The 19,771-nt window shown below is 54.0% G+C and overlaps 7 protein-coding genes across 7 annotated transcripts; 5 read left to right on the top strand and 2 right to left on the bottom strand.

Annotated features, from left to right (window-relative positions):
• Window positions 1–226: 226 nt before the first annotated feature.
• On the top strand, window positions 227–1,728 carry INS49_014279 (uncharacterized protein; the record flags this gene model as incomplete). Its single annotated transcript, XM_043174970.1, has 6 exons — window positions 227–250; window positions 305–517; window positions 590–804; window positions 860–945; window positions 1,030–1,188; window positions 1,241–1,728. 6 exons carry the CDS (start codon window positions 227–229, stop codon window positions 1,726–1,728), a joined length of 1,185 nt encoding a protein of 394 aa, XP_043021915.1.
• Window positions 1,729–2,650: 922 nt separating this feature from the next.
• Window positions 2,651–3,957, top strand: INS49_014278 (uncharacterized protein; the record flags this gene model as incomplete). The annotated part of the gene is made up of 3 exons (XM_043174969.1): window positions 2,651–2,896; window positions 2,947–3,026; window positions 3,156–3,957. 3 exons carry the CDS (start codon window positions 2,651–2,653, stop codon window positions 3,955–3,957), a joined length of 1,128 nt encoding a protein of 375 aa, XP_043021914.1.
• Window positions 3,958–4,604: 647 nt separating this feature from the next.
• On the bottom strand, window positions 4,605–6,657 carry INS49_014277 (uncharacterized protein; the record flags this gene model as incomplete). Its single annotated transcript, XM_043174968.1, has 6 exons — window positions 4,605–4,862; window positions 4,974–5,082; window positions 5,164–5,273; window positions 5,347–5,375; window positions 6,069–6,394; window positions 6,458–6,657. The coding sequence occupies 6 exons, from the start codon at window positions 6,655–6,657 to the stop codon at window positions 4,605–4,607; spliced, it is 1,032 nt and encodes a 343-aa protein (XP_043021913.1).
• Window positions 6,658–7,478: 821 nt separating this feature from the next.
• Window positions 7,479–9,347, top strand: INS49_014276 (uncharacterized protein; the record flags this gene model as incomplete). The annotated part of the gene is made up of 1 exon (XM_043174967.1): window positions 7,479–9,347. One exon carries the CDS (start codon window positions 7,479–7,481, stop codon window positions 9,345–9,347), a length of 1,869 nt encoding a protein of 622 aa, XP_043021912.1.
• A 705-nt stretch (window positions 9,348–10,052) lies between these two features.
• On the top strand, window positions 10,053–11,169 carry INS49_014275 (uncharacterized protein; the record flags this gene model as incomplete). The annotated part of the gene is made up of 4 exons (XM_043174966.1): window positions 10,053–10,122; window positions 10,194–10,585; window positions 10,694–10,777; window positions 10,846–11,169. 4 exons carry the CDS (start codon window positions 10,053–10,055, stop codon window positions 11,167–11,169), a joined length of 870 nt encoding a protein of 289 aa, XP_043021911.1.
• A 675-nt stretch (window positions 11,170–11,844) lies between these two features.
• Window positions 11,845–13,813, top strand: INS49_014274 (uncharacterized protein; the record flags this gene model as incomplete). The annotated part of the gene is made up of 3 exons (XM_043174965.1): window positions 11,845–12,673; window positions 12,776–12,942; window positions 13,097–13,813. The coding sequence occupies 3 exons, from the start codon at window positions 11,845–11,847 to the stop codon at window positions 13,811–13,813; spliced, it is 1,713 nt and encodes a 570-aa protein (XP_043021910.1).
• Window positions 13,814–14,023: 210 nt separating this feature from the next.
• On the bottom strand, window positions 14,024–19,092 carry INS49_014273 (uncharacterized protein; the record flags this gene model as incomplete). The annotated part of the gene is made up of 11 exons (XM_043174964.1): window positions 14,024–14,092; window positions 14,162–14,272; window positions 14,324–14,345; window positions 14,408–14,722; window positions 14,793–15,160; window positions 15,986–16,144; window positions 16,236–16,664; window positions 16,751–17,112; window positions 17,741–17,746; window positions 18,253–18,423; window positions 18,489–19,092. The coding sequence occupies 11 exons, from the start codon at window positions 19,090–19,092 to the stop codon at window positions 14,024–14,026; spliced, it is 2,616 nt and encodes an 871-aa protein (XP_043021909.1).
• Between the last annotated feature and the right edge of the window lie 679 nt (window positions 19,093–19,771).

The raw sequence follows: 19,771 nt of genomic DNA, 5'->3' as shown, positions 1-19,771 counted from the left end.
GCGGTGGTTGGTCAGGCCAACATTTGTCGAGTTCGCTGTCGTATTGGCTGATCCTACACCGGTGAAGTGACTTCTGCACCTTTACCTCGCACGAACATGCTTCTTCATTGATGTTCCTTTCCAGTTCACTTGCAAGTGTTCTTAGCAGACATGCATCGCAAACCCGTGCATTAAGCTACAGCAGGAGCCAGCTTGGGCCGAGGCGCCGATCCTCTAGTTCGTCACCATGCTCACGCCAACCGAGACGGTGGTAAGTCCAGGGTAACCTGCTCGGCGGCAGATTTGACAGTTGACACCTCGGCAGGCGATGGAATGGGTTTTCTTCGTATTGGCTTTTGCATTCCTCCTCGCACGATTCTGGGTTCGCCTCTCTCTTCGACAGCACCAGGCATGGATCTCTGACGTGCTCTTGGTGATCGGGCTCGTTTGCACCGTCGGAAACATCATGTGCGATACTCTCATATACAAGATCGATGGGTTACTGGAATACAAGCATATTACCCAGTATTTGGGCAAGGTCAGTGACGGGCTCGCACCGGAATATAGAAGCTGTCTGGGCCTACCGAATTGATGATCATGGACTCACCAGCGCCGGCAGATTCGATTCGCCACCAAATTCTTCTTCGACGCTGGGCTCTACTTCCCGAAGTTCAGCCTGCTCATGAGCTATGCCACGATGGTACCGGTGACCGAGCCGAGGATGCGCATTTTTCTGGGATGCATCGCAGTGTATCTTGTCCTCGCGTGTCTGACAGCCGTCCTTTCCGACTTGTTTTGGTGTGGCAAAGACGTATCTATTAATTGGTGAGTCTGTGGTCGTAATAATGACAGTCTGCAGGTAGAGGGTTGACAGGGACAGGCTGAATCCACACAAATGCTCCTCATTTTCAAATCCTCACCTGCAGAAGGTGACCTGGACAATGAACATAACCGGCGAGCTTTTGCGTAAGTGCAACGGAACCGATTGTCCGGCTGGCCGGTTTTCAGTGATAAGATCTTCGAGCATTTGTGTCTGACAGTGATTTTCAGTATTCGTCTTTCCTTTCCCCATCCTCAACAGCTTGAAGTTCACCCAGCTCAGGGAGAAGATCGGGCTCGGCTTGATCTTCGCTCTCGGTTTCTTCACCATACTTGTTAGCACTGGCAGGTTCATGTTCATGATCTTCTTGACCAACGATATATCGTTATGTAAGAATATGCCAGGCGGAAGGAAGAAATGGGCAAGCTAACCATCGTTCAGCTGTATGGACCACCGTCGAAATGAGCATATCTGTCATGGTTGTGAGCCTGATGGCCATGCGACCATTGCTCCGACGCTTCGGACAGGCGGTGACAAAGACAATCTCCAGGATAAAAAAGGACTCGACAGACCAACGGAACAAAGAACCCAGGCTTCCGTCCAACGAAGGGGACATGAGCGATGAGAAGGCGCCCTTGCCTTATAATACGGACAGGTGGTGGAAGTGGCCCGTGGACCTGGACGTCAACAACATGTCGGTGACGACTCAGTCTGGAAGCGCGGGGACGCAGCGGACAGGCATGTCGACGCAGGTCTCGACGAGGGCTTCAAAACTGTCCCACAACGCGACTAGGCACGACACCGCGGGCACGGGCTTGCTGTTGAGCGAAGAGCCGCTGGGTCCGTTGGAGATGGACGCGCAGGAGGTTCAGATGCTGGGGAACGTGGTGATCGATAGCGACCACGAAGGCCTGCCGTACGGAGCTTGATGGATCTCGCGAATCACGTAGCTGATTTTTCGAAAGGACGAGTGAGTGGCAGTGGCCACCTCGAGAACGTTTCGTGCTCATCGCACGGCGTTGCTGGATGTTATGGATCATGAGAGCCTACAACACGACCCAGTGACTGCCTGCAAGGCCCCGATTTGACCACCAACAGAGCTTTGAGATGAACCACGGAAGACAGAAGCAGGAGTGGAGGAGAATCTCAAGAGCGTGGAAAGTTTTCATGGGCGGGCGACTTGCGTGTTGATTTGGTGCGAACCCGGCAGGCACGACGAGGACCACAATGTGTGCGCATGCAGTCCTGGTCTCAACTTGGTTGACCTCCCTTCTCACATCACCCGCTTCTCAGGCAGGCTCAGCACCAGCAAACCACCAGCATCGAGTCACTGAAGCCGTCGGGTCCCAAATCCAGTTAATTACAGCATCGCGCCACGAGTCACTGGAAGCTGACGCCGGCCGGCCCACTTGGTTCCCAACTAGCAGCCGCCTTTCTGGCACTTACCTCGAGCCGCAGCTTCCATTTTCGCTCCCACTTCCACGATCCACCAGGCTTCCCCCAACACACCACACGCGCACCTTCCTCGAGTCAACTTCTGAGTTGCCATCCGTGGCGGAGCGTGCATCTGCGCTTAGCCTTCCTGTCTTCCTCCTCGCCTTCGCCAGCATCTCCCCTCGGCCAACTCAGTGTTTGGCAAAGCTGCATCTTGCAGCAGCATCATCTCCAGCACTCTGCGCACCTTTCATCCGTAAGTCACCCTCGTGCCGCAGACATTCAGCACCCTTGGTCTCCGTGTGGTGACCATCTTCCGCCAGTCCACACCAGCTCAGTGAAGTCAACTTGGCTTACCCATTGTTTGTGTACAGCAGCTCTTCTGACAAACACACCGCAGAGACTCGACACGCCATCATGCCTCCCAAAGTGACCCAGGATCGCTACCCCAAGCGCAAACGAGCCGAAGTCAACTACGAGATCGACCTGAGCATCGACGGAGACCTCGACCTTGAGGACGCTGGATACTTTTCTGAGGAGCTCGGCGAGGATTCCACCGCTTCTGCCAGTTCTACCACTCCGCAGCAGCCTAACGCTGTCACCACTGTCGAGGACGACAGCGAGTTTGAGGATGCGACGTTTGGCTCTCGCAGAACCAAGAAGGTTGGCTATTCTCTTCCATTTGATCCCCACAATTTACTGATGTTGAACAGCGCAAAGTCGTTGCGAGGCCCAAGGGCAAGTCTCAACCCAAGGCCAAGCCTCCTCCCAAGTTCAAGCCGTTCCGACTGATGTAAGTCCTCTGCCCGCCTCTCTGAGGTATTCGTCTTTCCCACGCTATTCTTGACTCATCTCGGATCTCGAACTCTGCCTCCAAAAGGATGAATCTGCCACAGCCCGATCTCAACTGACTGTCTTGCAGGGACTTGCCCCCCGAGCTTCGCCTGAAAGTCTACGAGGAAGCTCTTGTTGACCCTCATGGAGTCAACATACGGACCTATTCGGACGACTGGGAGAGCTTTCCCGTCCACGTCTGCCTCAACGATGTCAGGGATCGTTATGTCTCGACCCTCAAGCGCAGTTGTTACGTGCGAGGTCAATGGACCCAGATCGATGTTGACGCTGTGCCAAAGAAGAAATACCAGCTCTCGCCCAACCTTCTCGCATCATGCAAGACTGTCCACGACGAGGCAGTGTCACTCCTTTGGACGCAGCCCTTCATATTCGCCGACGTCATCGGCCTCCACTATTTCCTCCTCATGCTACGTCCCGAGACCATCTCCCGACTGAGGAACATTACCCTTATGAGGTTTGCTTGGATCAGCAATCGGTGTCTCCAGGCTTTTGTTCTTCTGCGAGACGCTCCACTTCTTCAGAACCTTCGCCTCGACTGTACCGTCCGCCCAAAGAGAAGCGTCCGATCTGGCGTACCCAGAGAAGTCGCAGTCGGCCAGCAGCTTGCCTCGAAACTCTACAGGGACTGCCACCCGTTTCTCAAGGCACTGGTCAAGCAACAAGGCCCTGAGTCTATTCTGAGAGTGCTCAAGTTCCACCGAGATGAATTCAAGAACGGCTACTACAGCCATACCACCAACGGTTGGGTCGAGGATGACTGGTCTCAGGCTCGCCAGGACCAGATACTGGAAGCCATGCTTGCTAAGCTCAACACCATCATGAGTCGCAAGGTCGTCCCCAGATTTCCGCGATCTCGTTATGGGTCTTGATATAAACGGTTGCAGTTTCTTCTGGTACCTTGTTACGCCAGTAGTCGGGACTTTCTGCATCAAGTCCATGATGTTCCCTGAGGGGACGTCTGGCCGTTAGGCCGCATCTGCTCAATCGATGAATACCAGAAGCGGACTCATGGAGAGGTCTGTTCTTGACTGATGCGCTATTCATGCCTTACTAGCTGTCTCACCCTGAGCGACGTGGGCATCACCCGCACGCATAGCTTGTAAACCATCTCCACGACGTCGTGATCTGAGGCATCACCCAATTCAACGATACCATACGATTGATACCTTCGGTTGAGAGGGATACACGGTCTCGGGATGCTTTCGAGGGGACAGTAGCATGGAATTGGCACCGGACACACAAGCACAGACACAGACACAGACTGGAGGTGCACCTGTCGAGAGGTCTACTATCACCGGGTCTCTACCTAGTCTACGTACTGCTTTCTTTTTGGGTTGTTTTCTGATTCGCAGGGAGTATAGGGGAAATGGTCAATTAACACTGCCCGGAACTCGCCCCAATGAAAATCAAGGTATTACTTGCATTGCAACTGTGCAACCTCCACCTCTTGTGATTGTACAAACTTGATTATCACACCAATGCAGAAACCTGAAGCTTTGCACTGACGGACACAGGTCTACTTCAAACGCCTCCAGTTGTCGAGGCTGGCTGTAATCCTCGAGAGCCTCCTGCCCGAATTCTTAGACCGCTCTTCCACCCGGCCGTATTCCTCCTCGATCTCGCCCATCGACGGGGTTCGGGCGCCATCAAGCTGCTCATCCGCGTCCGTCCCTGAGACGTGGTGTCTCGGGACCTTGTCTTTGCCGGCGCCGCTGGTCGGTGGCGGCTTGGGCTGGCTCTTGGGCGGGCTTCCCTGGTCGGTGGAGAGGTGGGTCTGTAACGAGAACAGCTCTTGTCAGCTTCGGAGCTCCAGAGTAGGGCGTGTGACATGTGCGTGGTGGGGTGTAGAAACTGGGTGATCACTGGGTTTGGGGGCTTGACTGACTTTCAGATCCGTGTTTGCTGGGTTAGTGCCTAGATATATCGCGAAGTGACCGATGGGCTGGTCTGTTCTTGAGGTGTCCGTGGAATAGTACCCCCCCAGGGTCTCGAGCCTGTGGTGGGGCAGGAAGGGGAGTGTCAGCTAGCCCCAGAGCTTTACAGTAGAAGGTAGGGGCCTCGAGGCGGTGGCGCACCTGATGATGGCGCATGTGAGCAAGCTCTCCAAGGTCTGCTGCCGCACGGCCGATTCCACCGCCGCCTTCACCGACGGTGGGACGTCGTTGGGAGAGAGGGCCCAGAAAATCTGTTTGTGTCATAGGACAGGATCTCGGTCAGCGGCATGGTATGAGGAGTGGCACTGATCTGACTAGGCTTACGTCTGGCGCTTTCGGCGAGCCGCCGGAAGCTGTGGGATACAGCTCTTCGTAGCTCTTGGCTTTGATTTCGTCGATGGCTTCTCTGACCCAGCTCATTGTGTCTCACTCTTGGCCCGATTGAGAATACTGTGCTGTAGCTTGTAGGTGATGATCGTGGGCTGTCTTTTGTCTCCGACTACAGAAGTTCCCAGAGCGAGGCTTGTGGACAAACAGCCCGACCAGGTTGTTTTCCAACCCCGTGCCTTCAACTGAACCTTCAATCTCTATGGTCACCGAGTCGAAGACTGTTTGCTTTGTTCGCCCAAAGCGTCCGTACGGCGTTCGAAAGTGCTTTGTCCAGAGGCTGCACATAAGCTTTTGAGGCGAGGGGGCGGTAAGCCTCGACTCACGACAAAGACAGCTAAATCATTGGACACCGATGAGTGGCAATTTACTACGGACCCGGGTCATCAGCGTTCCATGTGACTGCTCTCGCTCGAGGGTTGGGTTAATGAAGACGAGATCACTAACTTCTGACTTGGATGAGTGGGTTACAGCATTAATGATCATGCATGAATGCCTTCAACAGGGGAAGTCTACGCAAGAGATTTGCAATTGGTCCTATTTTCTCAACCTAAAGTTGTATGGATTTCTTTTCAAAGAGCTTCCCTTCTCCCAATACTCTTCGCTACACTCCTCATAGCCGTCTTGAATATGTCTCCGCTTCCAGGGAGGCAACTTACCTGTGATTTTCGCAAGACCCTTGACAAACTCATCAGACATCTCCCACAGCGGCTGTGACAAGATGAGTCCACTTTCGTGCCGCCGGCCCGTCCAACTCGTAGAATCAGAATGGCGCTCGACGTTGACAAAAACATGGCCTTGCAGCTGGATGTTGTCAGTTCCAAACGTTGACGGGTCATCCAGCACCGTCCCAAAGGAAACTGTCAGGTGATCATCGAGAGGCTCCAACAGGGGCATCTGCTTGCTTGGGTCCCGAGGATCTTCAACCATGATCACCTTCTTAGTCCACACATCAATCGTGCGCGTGGTGTTGTGGAGGTCGCCACTGTCGATTGTTAGTTGTCTCATGCAGATTGATTCGCGAGAACGCCAGCGCATATCAACTCACCGTATGATAACACACGTCATCCCCAGACGTCTCGCCTCGGCTTTGACGATAGTCTCGCACTGCTGGATCAGCTCCCTCGAGACGTGCTCGATATCGGTATTGTATAGGACTTTTGGGTCATCAAATGACCCCTCCCCCGTGCCCTCTGTTAGCTTCCTCGTCTCCAACACGGTCATGGGGACGCCCCGGCCGACCTTCATGCCTGGCCTGTACTTCCATGACCCGATGGGAACCCGGGGCCGAACATTCCTGAAAGGGGCTACACTTCTCTTCTGTTGAGACTTCAAGTTTCCTAAGTGTGTGTGCAATACCTTACCGTGCGACCTGCGCTGTGCATAGTACGGGTCGTTTATAGTATAGTAATGTTGCCTGCCATCTCTTTTTACCACATGTCTCCCTGCATATGGATGCCACGGTGAATGTAATCGAGGCATTGCGTGATTGTTGGACTTCTAGTGTGCGATACTAGTGGTTAGCTCTCTGGGATTGTCTTTTAAGTTACAATGTTTCTGAACGCTGGAGCAATGAGTCTGGTTCATTTGTGTTACTTTCAAATCGAAGTGAGACGTATAGGCAGTATTTAACTCCCCAGTGGCTCCTGTCAATTGTCATATTGAGCTGATCAAAGGAGACTTCAAATTCATAAATAGATTGCCCCGGCCTACCTTCAATCGTGGGTATGATTTGTGACAGCTCGATACGGCCCGGACCCACGACGGCTTTCATCTCAGCCTGTACTGCAGCTGACGCCGAGAGCATCTAATTTGGGACGTTGACCGTCGAACAAAGCAGCACGGCTGAGACTCCTAATCTTTTCTTCGTATCTGAAAACATTCATTGTCTACACATGTTGCTCCTTGGTTTGTACGCTCTGCGGAGCGGCATCATCGTTGATGGCCATTTCCCACTCTCCTCCCATACCAACGTGAATCCTCAACTTCAGCCAAGATACCGCAGCAAAGGGAGACTTGTGAGCCGACCAACACAAGCCCCGTTTCACATTGTTTACTGGTGACTCAACATGTATCCCGAGGGTTCAAGACCAGCAACTCCGATGTCGACAAGACAAGATTTTCAACCCGATGAGAACCAGGCTCCACTTTCGCCCGTGGAGGCGAAGTTCCCCGACTACTTTGAGAGACAGGAAGATCTTGCGAACGTCGATGACTTCATCGACTATGAATACTTCGAAGATGAAGGAGGCCATGAAGACTCGTACCTCCCACTTAGGAATGGACAAAGATATCATACCTATGATCTTGACGATTGTGGGACTCTAGAAGACTTTGAACAGTACAGACCAGGTGGGCACCATCCTGTCGTCCTCGGAGATTTCCTTGGAGAAGACAACCGATTCCAAGTGTGGCACAAGATGGGCCAGGGAGCATATGGGATCGTTTGGCTCTGCCGCGATTCAGCCATGGGAAAGTTCTGCGCGGTCAAGATCCTTCGAGACGACCTTTCCAAGCATGCGGAAAAGCTGCCAGAGTTGAAACTCGGGGAGTTGCTTGGAGGTGTCTCCGCTGAAGAGGCCTGGGACAATCACATTGTCATGCCTCTTGACACCTTCACTCAGCGTGGCCCAAATGGAGAGCATCTGTGCATTACCATGCCCTTGCTGGGCCCATCCATCACTGAGTCACGGACCTACAACTGGAACAATCTCCCGGTCCTGAAAGACATTTGCTTCCAGCTTGTGGGAGGCATGGATTTCATGCACAGCCACGGACTGTGTCACGGGGACTTTCGAACCTCCAACATCCTCTTCAAGACAACCCTAGGAGATCTTACGGAGGACGAAATGGGAATATACCTACCGGAACCACGGACCTACGAGATAGTACTGGCCGGGGAATATGACAACATTCCCAGATGTGGCCCTCACGCTCCTGCATATGCCGTTGAGCCACTGTATCTGACCCTGGAGGATGAATGCATCACCAAAGAGATCGCAATAATCGACTTCGGAGTTGCCTTCGAGGCCGAAAAGCCAACCAAACAGTCGGCAATCCCGGACAAATACGCTTCCCCGGAGTGCCAACGCGAGATTGGTACACAGCCTAGTATCGGTAGTGACCTCTGGGCCCTGGGCTGCACGATCACGGAAGTACTGTGCGGTGTGACCCCTTTCGAATTTGGAAGCGTTTTCAGCTTTAAGGAGCTGGAGGGTAAACTAGGCCCGATGCCTGAGCCTCACAGGGCCAAATTTGTCGAGCATTGCAAGGGTGGATACACATCTTACCGCCTGCACAACACTTCAGACCCTAGCATTCACTTGCTTTGGGACGCCGACATGTTGGAACGGCGGAAGAAAGAGACACTCGAGGAATATGGAATTGAGGATATGCTGCATCAGACCCTCGGCCGTGCGGTGGTTCAGTTCCATCCCGATAAGTTCAAGGAGCCGGCGAAGACCATAGACGAGGCAGTGCTTTCATCCGCGGATAGGTACAAAAAGCCCGTGGTGCCAGAGATTGAGGGTACGGAGCCTGGCTCGATCAAGCGGAGGCTTGATCTCGCAGCAATACCCGGAGCGGTAGACCTACTGAGACAAGTGCTCAGGTGGTTCCCAGAGGATCGAGTCTCTGCCAACAAACTCCTCGATCATGAATGGTTCGAGGGCCGCCGCCAACAGAAGATTTCCGGCCCTGCACAATCTGATGGACCGACGTTTGAGGACATCCTCATGGAGGATGTTCCCCTGCCAGTAGAACTCAGCGTCAAAAAAGAGGACCTCCCTCCGCCACCGCAACCAGCTGGTGGAGGCGCACTGGTGGGACCACAGACCTGGCGTCTGAATGATGTCGACTTGTTACATGCTGGACCTTTCGTACCGAAATCTATTTGGGGTTTCTTCCAGAAGGCCTTGTGTGTGAAGCCACGGAAATAAGAAACAGGAGCCGGCTGATGCAAGTAGACCAGGGGATGCCGTCATGCTATTATTAGGCACAAACTGAGCTCGAGACTCCCCTCGAGTTTGAAGCTCGTCCATTCTCATGTACATCTTGCAAGTCATGTATTTCTTTACCGGGTTACCATTCCTTATCCTAGTCTTCCTGTAGCGAACTCCATAATGTCAAAGAGTCCTTGTGATAAGAGTCGAACACGGCATTCAACGGAAACACCCCTGAACAGGTAGGTGAATACAGTCAGAATAGATGCGACAATGGCTGTGGATTATCACCTGGAAAAACGTGACCCCGGAAAGAAATGCCAGTCGAGGTCCAGTGCAACGTACCGAGGAGCTATCACGCATTGCCAGCCATCTTGGCTGGTTCACTCGTCCCCATCCCCGCATTGAACAGCAGCCGGCCGAGTTGCTCACCCCGTGGAGAGGCCCTGTAGGGTGGATCTTTACCCCGGACGGGAACTAGGAGCCAGTTGCCCCACCACTCCACACCCATGCCAACGGGGTGGATCTGGTTGAATGGTACGGCTCATATAAGTTCAAAGAGGAGGTCAAACTCCCCGCTCTCTTCCGACGACGCAGTAAACAAATTGCAAGGAGAATTCGAGAATTCTCTTTCCAGATCAAGCAAACCCCTGGGGAAAATCACATTTAACTCAAACCTTCAACTATCCATCCATTGACAAGATGGAGAATGACATTGCCGAATTGAAGGCGCAAGTTGCTGCCCTGCAAAAAGAGGTATCACGAGTGGCAGGTCAGTATTTCCCAGGGGTTGACAAGCTCACTCACGCAGAGTGTGAAAATGTGCTGACACCCCCTACCCAGACGAGGCAGAAGTACGCAAGATCCACTTCAAGTACGGCTACTACCTCGACAAGTGCCTCTACAACGAGGTAGTCGACATGTTCGCCGACCACCCGGACACGTACGTCGAGTTCCTGGGGTCGCGCTACCGCGGCAAGGAGGGCGTCAAGAGGCTGTACCAGGGCCGCTTCCAGAACACCTTCGTCAAGGGCCGCAACGGCCCCGTGCACGGGTTCCTCCTCGACCACATCATGATGCAGGACATCGTGGACGTGGATTCCACCGGCACGCACGCGTGGGTGCGGATGCGGGCGCTCATGTCGGCCGGGACGCACGACTCTGTCAACGAGACGCACCCGCGCGGGCACGTCCAGTGGTGGGAGGGCGGGCTCTACGAGAATGAGTATCTGAAGGTCAGCTCAACTTCTCCTCCTTCCGGTCTCTTTTGTTGTGTTTTCGAATAGTCCAGGTTCCAGAACGCATCAATGCAGGCTCCGCAGCAGGTGACTAACACATATTAGGAGAACGGTGTGTGGAAACTGTTCCGGTACAGGTACTTTCCGTTCTGGCACGCCGAGTTCGAGAGCGGCTGGAGCCATACCAAGGTAAGCAGCTTCTGGATTCATTTATTACCCTCTGAAGAACCGAAATCTCCTGACTCCTGATGCTGCAGAAAAACTACATCCCATGGCCAACGAAGACGTACCCAGAGGACCCCCTCGGCCCTGACGAGATCCTCGAGCAAAAGATGCTCTGGCCGGACACGAGGGTCATTCCCTTCCACTATCCTCATCCTGTGACTGGGCGCAAGATCAACGAGGACGACCTCAGGGCGCCAAATTGGGGCCAGGACGTGGGAACCTCAGACAAGCCTCTGACTCTGAAGTTGCCTGAGGGACAGAAGCGTGAGGGCGCAGAGGAGGGGGTGACCGAGTCGAAGCCGGGGACCAAGATCCTGCCTGAGCTGGTTCAGAACAAGCAGATTAACGGTGCTTGATTCTCAAAGCTTACAGCTATTGTCTCTACATTCTGTTCCATCTTCTTAGCATAGACGGTACAGAAGATTTCATTATGAAATATAGTCCTGACGGGGGTAGATAACTATCTCCACTGAGCGCAGTGTTCACACCAGCAGTCTCAAATACACTATTGAGAGGTGCCCATTCTTCCCACCGTTTCACCAGTGGGACACGCGGATTTGCGGGGATATCACTAGAGCTTCAGTCCAGTTAGACGCTACGCATTGAGAATCAGTGTGGGGATACTCAAGCACTCCACGCCTAGTTGGATCTCTCCAGGGTCATAGCTCAGGGATGTGAGCTCCATTTGTCTCCAACTGCCGTATGTCTTCAAAGAGGGACCCCGCATTCCGGGATGATCAATACCTGACAGATGGGATAGATTACCCGGCGTCCAGAAACGTAGTACTTTAGGCCCTTGGGTGCGTATCGCTCGGGAGTGATGCCGATGTCACGGGGAGTTGGTTCCGACGTCTCAGCTGCGGGCTTTCTCAATGGCCCGGAGAGATTGCGACTTCAAGTGCGAGTGCGCGTGTTCTGGACCTTTGAATCTTGAGTCTCTCGCGCTGTGACCTGTTATAAGCAGAGACAGTGTCCCGCCAAACCTGGCCGAGATACCATAGTCGCGCACATTAAGTTCGACGACATTCATCATGGCACACATATTCGCCATCGCGCCCACCGTCAAGGGCTACACCAACGGCCGCCTGACCAAACCAGGAGAGGCAACCACGTTCCCAGAAACCCAGGTCTTCAGCGGCTTCAACAAGCCGTCCCGCTTCGAGGGCGACGTCTTCGACCTCGAGGTCACGGGGACGATCCCCAAGGAGATAAATGCGACCTTCTATCGCATCCAGCCGGACCACCGGTTCCCGCCGCTGTTCGAGGACGACGTGCACTTCAACGGGGACGGCTCCGTCACGGCGATCCGCATCGCCAACGGCCATGCGGACTTCAAGCAGAGGTACGTGCAGACGGACCGGTACAAGGCCGAGACGGCGGCTCGGCGGAGCCTCTTTGGCCGGTACAGGAACCCGTTTACAGATAACGAGAGCGTCAAGGGGGTCATCCGCACAGCCAGCAACACCAACATTACCTTCTGGCGGGGAATGCTGCTCGCAACTAAGGAGGATGGCCCACCATTTGCTATGGACCCCGTGACTCTCGAGACCCTGGGCCGGTATGACTTTGAGGGCCAGATCAAGGCGCCGACGTTCACCGCGCACCCAAAGTTCGACCCCGACACGGGCGAGATGATTTGTTATGCTTATGAAGCAGGAGGGAACGGAAATGATGGCTCTCTCGATATCATCATGTGGACGATCGATGCGGATGGCAAGAAGACCGAGGAAGCGTATTACAAGGCGCCGTTTGCCGGCATGATCCATGACATAGGATGCAGCCCGAATTATGTGGTATTGCCGTTGACGCCTCTCAAGGTCAATATGGACAGGATGAAGAGAGGAGGCGAGAAGTTCTCGTGTTCGTATTTCTTGTCCTTTCACGGATCTCCGTCTGTCATGTTTTGGAATGTTCCAGAATGTATCACTTCGGGATCCGCAGCAGGTGATTAACAGGTAGCAGGGGACCCGAACGAGGACCAATGGTATGGTCTTGTGCCTAGGCGAAATGGAAAGCTCGAAGACGCCATTTGGTTTAGAGCCGATAATGCTTTCCAGGGCCACATCGCAGGCTGCTACGAGAACGAAGACGGCCACGTCGTGGTGGATTTGACCGTCGCCGACGGAAACGTAAGCAACTCTTCTAATCTGTAGCCTGCTTCTCCTCCAAGGTTCCATCAGGCTGCAGATCTCGATTGGCCATCATATGGCCAACCCCCCACCCCGCCCCCCTAAAAAAAGGGAAAAAACCGCCTAGATTTATATTAACTCTGAATGCTTTCAGGTGTTCTTTTGGTGGCCTCCTGATGAGAATATAACGCCCACGCAGCCAGGCAAGGTTTCCAAGCGGGACCAGCTCAACAGCCAGACGACGCGCTGGATCCTCGACCCAAAGGCGAAGACCAACACACGCATCACGCCCGCCTTTGTGTGGAATATAAACGGCGAGTTCAGCCGAATCGACGATAGGTGGGTTACCCGGCGCTATCGACACTTCTGGCAAGCAAAAGTCGACCCGTCGAAACCGTACGACTTCCAGAAGTGTGGCCCTCCCGCGGGCGGTTTGTTCAACAGCCTCGGGCACTACACCTGGGACCCGGACAACGAGCTCGCGAGCGGCGAGGAGGACACGTACTTCTTCGGGCCGACGTCGACGGTCCAGGAGCCGAGCTTCATCCCCAAGAGCGATGACGCCGCCGAGGGCGAGGGGTACCTGATCGCGCTCGTGAACCGGCTCGACGAGCTGAGGAACGATGTTGCTATTTTCGACGCGCAGAATCTATCGCAGGGCCCGCTGGCCGTGATTCACCTGCCGCTGAAGCTGAAGCTGGGCCTGCATGGCAACTTTGTCGACCACCGGGATATCGAGGCGTGGCAGAGGAGGAGGGAGGCTGGCGGGGATGTTGGGCCTGTCAAGATCGCTACTGAGCCGCTTCCGTGGCAGAAGGAACTTGCGAATGGGGCTGTTAACGGGCAGAATGGTGCTAATGGCTCGCATTGAACATATTGTACTGTGTGTACATAGCTTTTGCGTCTGGTGAGACCCAGGTCACAAACTTTCAAGCCAATGACTCTCAAGGCCTGGGACTTTGGCATTTAGCTCCCCGATTATTTCCTTCCAGGCCAGTGCTTGAACCTTTCTTGCCTCCTCACTTGTGACGTTGACTCTTGCTTTCCTAAAATTAAACTTGATTAGCACTGCGGACCTTTTCTAAGGGCAGGAGACCATAGCATACTTTAGGTATTGGTCGTGGCTTAGCCATGCGATCGAGAATTGCCCCTGATGTTCGGGTTAGCCTGACCACGCTGCAGCTCCTCAAACATTATAAAAGAGACCTTCTCTACTTACATGTTTTTCTTTGGGTCGAAGGGCGGCCTTGACATAATGCCGGGCACCATAGTCGGGGGGCTTCCCGCTGATGCTCAGGTACACCCAGACCAGAGCTTTCATGAACCACCCCTGATCCCCCACGTTGCGTCCGATGTCAGTTTTCACCATGCCAGGGCACACGCTATTGACAATGACCTGCGGCCTGTTTCGATCAGCATCGGCGTGACTGGATAATCCACGAGGACAGATTCGACCGCCACTTACTCGCCGTCCGGTCCCAAGGCGCGCTCGGAGATCTCCTCGATTGCGTACATGACCAGGAGCTTGCTGTTGGCGTAGTTGGGCTCCTCGAGCTTCCATGCCGCGGGCCAGTACTTCTCGTCACTGAGACGGGCCAAGAGCCCTTCATTATCTGACCATTCTTTCCAGTGGGTTATGTCCGAATACAGGTGATCTCGTGAGGTGACAAAGACGATGTGGGCCGGTGAGGCTCGGCTTGCACGTTCGGACTTCATCATGTCCAGGAGCAGCATTCCAAGGAGGGTTGTACTCAGTGTGTTGACTTGGAGTGTCATTTCCCTGTGTAGTGCCAAATTGCGCCGTCAATGGGAAAAGGCTCAAAAGGACGAACTCGACTTCAGAAACTCACCAGCCTTCGGGGCTGCGAACAAAACGAGGTGTCAGCATCCCCGCGTTGAGCACGGCAATGTCGATCCCGCCCTCCCCTTCACGAATCTTCTTCAGCCCGGCGATAAAGGTGACACAAGAGTCGTAACGCGCTATGTCGAGCTCCATAACGCGTACATTGGCCTCTGGTGCGGTCTTCTGGATGCTTTTCCTGGCGGCCTCGCCCCGACTCTTCGCACGGCATGTGATGATCACGTCGGCGCCGAGCTGGGCGAAATGCAGCGCCGCTGCTAGACCCAGACCTGCTGTTCCTCCGGTGATAAGGACCGTCTGTCCTTTGAAAGTGCCTGCGGGCGGCAGAGGCTCTGGGACGAAGCGGCCTTTGATGCGCTGGAAGGGAAGGTCGAGAAGCACCATGGTGTTCGATGGTCACACTTGGCGTTTGCTCAAAAGGGTCAACCTGGTGTCAAGACGACGAAGTGTGCAAGGTGGTACCAGCTACAGCGATTAGAAAGGTTTGCTTTGAGTGAATTGTGGACGTTGGAAACAGAGGTTTTACGATTCGTTGCGTGTTGGGCGGCACAAGGTGGGTGTGTTATCTAAGTAACAGCGGCCAACACGTCAGCAAATGCTTTGAGAAGGATCCCTGTGAATCCTTTTTCGAACAAAACCAATCTTGGCGATCTAAACCAAATGATCTGATGCTGCTGCCAAGGCTCGTCTCGGAGACATGGGCGAATGAGTACCCGACGGGTCGCGGTGCTTCTTTCAAGCCGCCCCGGACACTTAAAGTCTGTGTAGGTCAAGGCAGAATAAATAATCAAATTTACAGGATACCACAATGTCAATTGATGTTGGGTTCCGAGACTCAGAGGAGGTCATCGGGGTGAGCAGACTGGTGGGACAACCACTCCAGGACTCGCATTACCCCGAGTGAGTCGGGGCATCATGAGGTCTAGCCAGCGAGACGTGCAAGGTATTTCCACTGATTTCTTCATCTCCAGTCTCTACGAAGTTCCAAACCAATAGATGAGATCCAACAACACCAAAACTCTTATGTTCGCCACAATCATGTCAGCCACCGTCCAGGAATCGGCCCTCCAAGGGTGATTCACTTGTCCATTAAGCCAATGGATCAAAAAAGTCCTCTACCCAACTAGTTCGTCCTGCCAAAGGGATAGTCCTGCCCCCAAGGAAAACGTGGTCGAAGAAAACAACGGTCACCGCCTCCTCAAGCAAGCTCTCATAATCGGCAAAGTTCTTGACGAACTTGTCCGCCTCGCGCGGCTTGTCCATCCACGCATAGGGAGAAGGCACGTCACTCAGATCCACACCGGGCACGTCGTTCTTCCTCTTCTTGTCCTCCCAGAACTTCTGGAACACATCCCGGTTGTACGTCTTGTACCCAACACCAGGTATATACCACGCATTCACAACATTCGTCGCCGCCACGAAAAGAATTCACCATCTTGGCATGCTCCGCGCGGATGGGCTCGCCAAAGACGTGCACCAGAACCTGCGTGCCCGGGGTGGCGGTCTGCTGGATGTTGGCCGGCTGCGTGGGCAGGGCGCGCGGGGCGGGGAGGCCGAGCAGGTCGGAGCCGTGCTCGCAGAGGATCGCGTGCAGGTCGCCGAGCTCGTCGTTCCTGAAGAGGCCGTGGTCGGGCTCGTCGCTGTGGCCGTCCCAGAGGTCCATCGAGGACCTGACGAGGCGGCAGAGCCAGGGGAGGCCGAGCAGGAAGGCCATGATGGAGGGTATCTGCCTCGGCGGGGAGAGGGGCTCGTTGTTCGGCACGCGGACTTGCTCGTAGATGGCAGCGTTGCTTTCGCAGTTTTGGTTTGGGTGGAAGCGGTGGCGGTCGCCGTGGCAGTTGATCTTGAAGGCGGCGAGGGACTTGCGGGGGTAGCGGTGGATGTTGACGACGCATGGGTGGTCGCGATCGCCATAAATAATGCCTTGCATTCGATGAAATGCCAGACATCTTCCATCTCCACGTCTTCAGTCCGGACTGCCATGCCGTAGCCGTCGGCTGGAGTGACCGGTTCCAGCTTGCCTGCGACGGCGAGAAGGGGTCCCCAGTACGTCTGCAGGTGGCCCGGGGGACCGAGGTTCAGCACGCTCCTGTTGATGGACGAGACGTGCTCGCCCCTGCTCTGCTGGCAGAGAGCGAGGCTTGTGAGCCATCGTTGTGGCACGCGGCTCGTCAGGTAGCTGATGTACGTCACTGGAGTCTGCTTGGTCAAGCCGTCGGTTGGCAGGGTCACGTACAGGTGTGAGAGAGCAACGGCAGTGCGATCCTCCCTGATCAGAGCCCACGTCCAATCAGGCTTCTTCTTATCCTCTGGAAAGAGAATAGCCCGGATATGGAATGCGGAAGGGCGTTTGTCGGCTGAGAAGGAGGCAAGGGAGTTGCAGAAGGTTTTATGCGTGGGTCGGACCACCTTCTGGCACTCGGCTGAGCAGTAACGTGTGCCACGACAGCCCGTGCATATCAGGTGTCCTGGCTTTGGGCAAACGGTACAAAGAAAGTTCAAAGCTGTGGGTTCATTGCGGGACTCTGATCCTGGCAGCTTTGAAAGGTGTCTTGCCTGGAACGTATGGCGCGTCCTGCGTGTTGTTGAAGATATCCATGGCGTGACTGGGGCGGAGAATTGTCGTTGTGAGTATGGTTGGGCGATAAACCGAGATGGGAATGTCCATCAATTGTAGAAAGACGTCAAGGAGGAGAAGAGGAACAAGATCTATATAGTTCGTTCCAGAGTGCTGCCCAAGCTCACTCCTGAGTCCAGGTACTCAGGAGTCAACTGAGTCATCAAGTCAACTTGAAATTCTTCTTCAAAGAAACTCAAACGGCGGGTAAGAGCTATCAACGGCAGCGCACATCTCGCATCCAAAATCTACATGCGCCACAGGCTTATCGTGCGTATGCCACTTACGAAAGAGGCTCTAACGATTCATCATCCCGTCACCGGTCCCTGTCCGTGTCAGTCAGCTCACGGCACACAAATGAACTGCAGTATTTCAGACCGCCACACTGCGGATAGGGTGTTTGTCTGAAGCGGCTACCGACGACACGCCGCCTACGTGAGTTGAGAGAATTTTCAAGTAGTTTATCTGCTGAAATTTTGATTCTGGTGACAACTTTTGATTAAGTGGTACGCCTAGCCGGACTCTGTGCCTTGTGTAAACTCCTGTTGACCTGAACCACACGTTGTGGCAACTCCTTTTCCTTAACCTAACAACTCCAATCTTGATCCAGAAACTTCTTCCCCAATAGCTCAGAACATTGTTGTCGCGTCCTTTCTAGGAGCGATGTTCGCATGGCCTGTGTCAGAAGGGCGATCGTGCTCGTGGAGCCGGAGCCGCCACAGACTTGCCAACTCTGGATCCTGGAAATCTTGGATCAGTCTTGGTTTGTGGTGGTTGTAGCTGCGAATCTCAGACTCACAAAATTACCAGCCTCCGTTCGTGCCACGGAGACTGGGTCCATCTCCCCAGTCGGGCTGAGCCGGAGCCTGCCGGCCTCCAGAGTCGTAAATTTGATGAGGGTCGCTGAGGAAATTGAGACTCGCTGCCTGTCCCCTGAGACCGTTTTTGTTGACGGAAGGCGTCTGAGACTGACGCGCAGAGGGCGTGTTGCCCTTCGGTGCTGCTGTGATTTCGGGTAATGAACATGAGAACGCGCATTGTGGTTCGAGAGATGATGATGCTACCCACCGTCTTTCTTCTTACCGGACCCAACATTGGCTGTCTTTGGGGGCAGCATTGCGTTCACTACCCTGAGGATACTCGCCCGGAGAGCCGGAATGGCCCAGCCTCTCGACAACGCGACTGCCAGAGTGCTCACCACCACGTCGTTGACGTCCGCAAAGTTGTCCATGGCCGTTTCGATAGCGACCTCGAGGGATTTCTCGTCGTCGACCAGGTCGATGAAGAAATCTTGGAGGTTGTCGCTGCGAGAACGACCGTTGACGTGCATGGCTGTTCTGAGTGTTGTATGCACGACCTCGCTGGCTGTCATTTGATCTGATCGTATTGCTGTCTCCACGACGTGCTTGACTGCATCCACGGTGCTGGACTTGGTATGGATGGCGGTGTCGATGGCGGACTCGACGGCAGCCAGCGCGTCGAGGCGTTTCTGTATGATTCTGACTTCTTTCTGGCGATTGATGACCTCCGCCGCCTGTGTCTCGAGTGCTTGCTTCTGGGCTTCGAGCTCCTTTGTGAGTTTTTCGATTGAGTCGAGCGTGCCTTGCTGCTCTTGAACCTCGTGCTGCTTGGCATCGAGCTCCTCCTTCAGCCTCGTAAACTGAGATGACATCTTAAGGACGTGCTGGTGATTTGATTTAGAAAGCAGAAGCTCTGCGTGTCAAGGATGAGGTCAGGTAGGGGTTCACGGTGTTGAGTGGAGTGGCAAGGTTGAAGTTGGGCGGAGGGTGCATGTGCACCGTTGATGGATTTGGCAGCTTCAGTAGTTAGGGCTCAAGGTTGGCTGAAGCTTGGGCTTTTCGTCAAGCAGAGCTTTTCAGGCACCTATGGGCGAGAAGGCCATCCTGAACTCATTCCACAGGATGCAGCTGGCTCAATGACGGCGGAAGGTGATAGAACTTCCAAGTACCTACCTTCACAGAACCTATCAACCAAGGCGGAAATCAGACGAAGGGTCGATTGGATTTGGAAGCTAAAACAGAACTAGACAAGTCGCACGGGGGGAGTTTGCACTCAATCATCCATTATTTCTGATCCGAGGGTGTTTGCAAGGACTTTGCACGGACTAAATGTAGGTGTGTGCTTTCCTCATGAGATTAAAGACACGTTGTCGCGGTAATAGAGACCAAGTCTAAAACTGAAGAAGTGTTGACTGCATTACCAGGTCGCTCCCTACCAATTTGCCCATAATTCAGCATGTCGACCGCAGAGGTAAACCATACTCAACGAGCTATGGACCGACTTGTTCTCCAATCAACACTTCCCGACAACTCAGTGCGCAGCAACCTAAG

This window comes from Diaporthe citri (assembly GCF_014595645.1).
Source record: "Diaporthe citri strain NFHF-8-4 chromosome Unknown scaffold_7, whole genome shotgun sequence".
Lineage (NCBI taxonomy): Eukaryota > Fungi > Ascomycota > Sordariomycetes > Diaporthales > Diaporthaceae > Diaporthe > Diaporthe citri.
The sequence above is the reverse complement of the archived record's forward strand: the minus strand, read 5'-3'. Positions and strand labels throughout refer to the sequence as shown.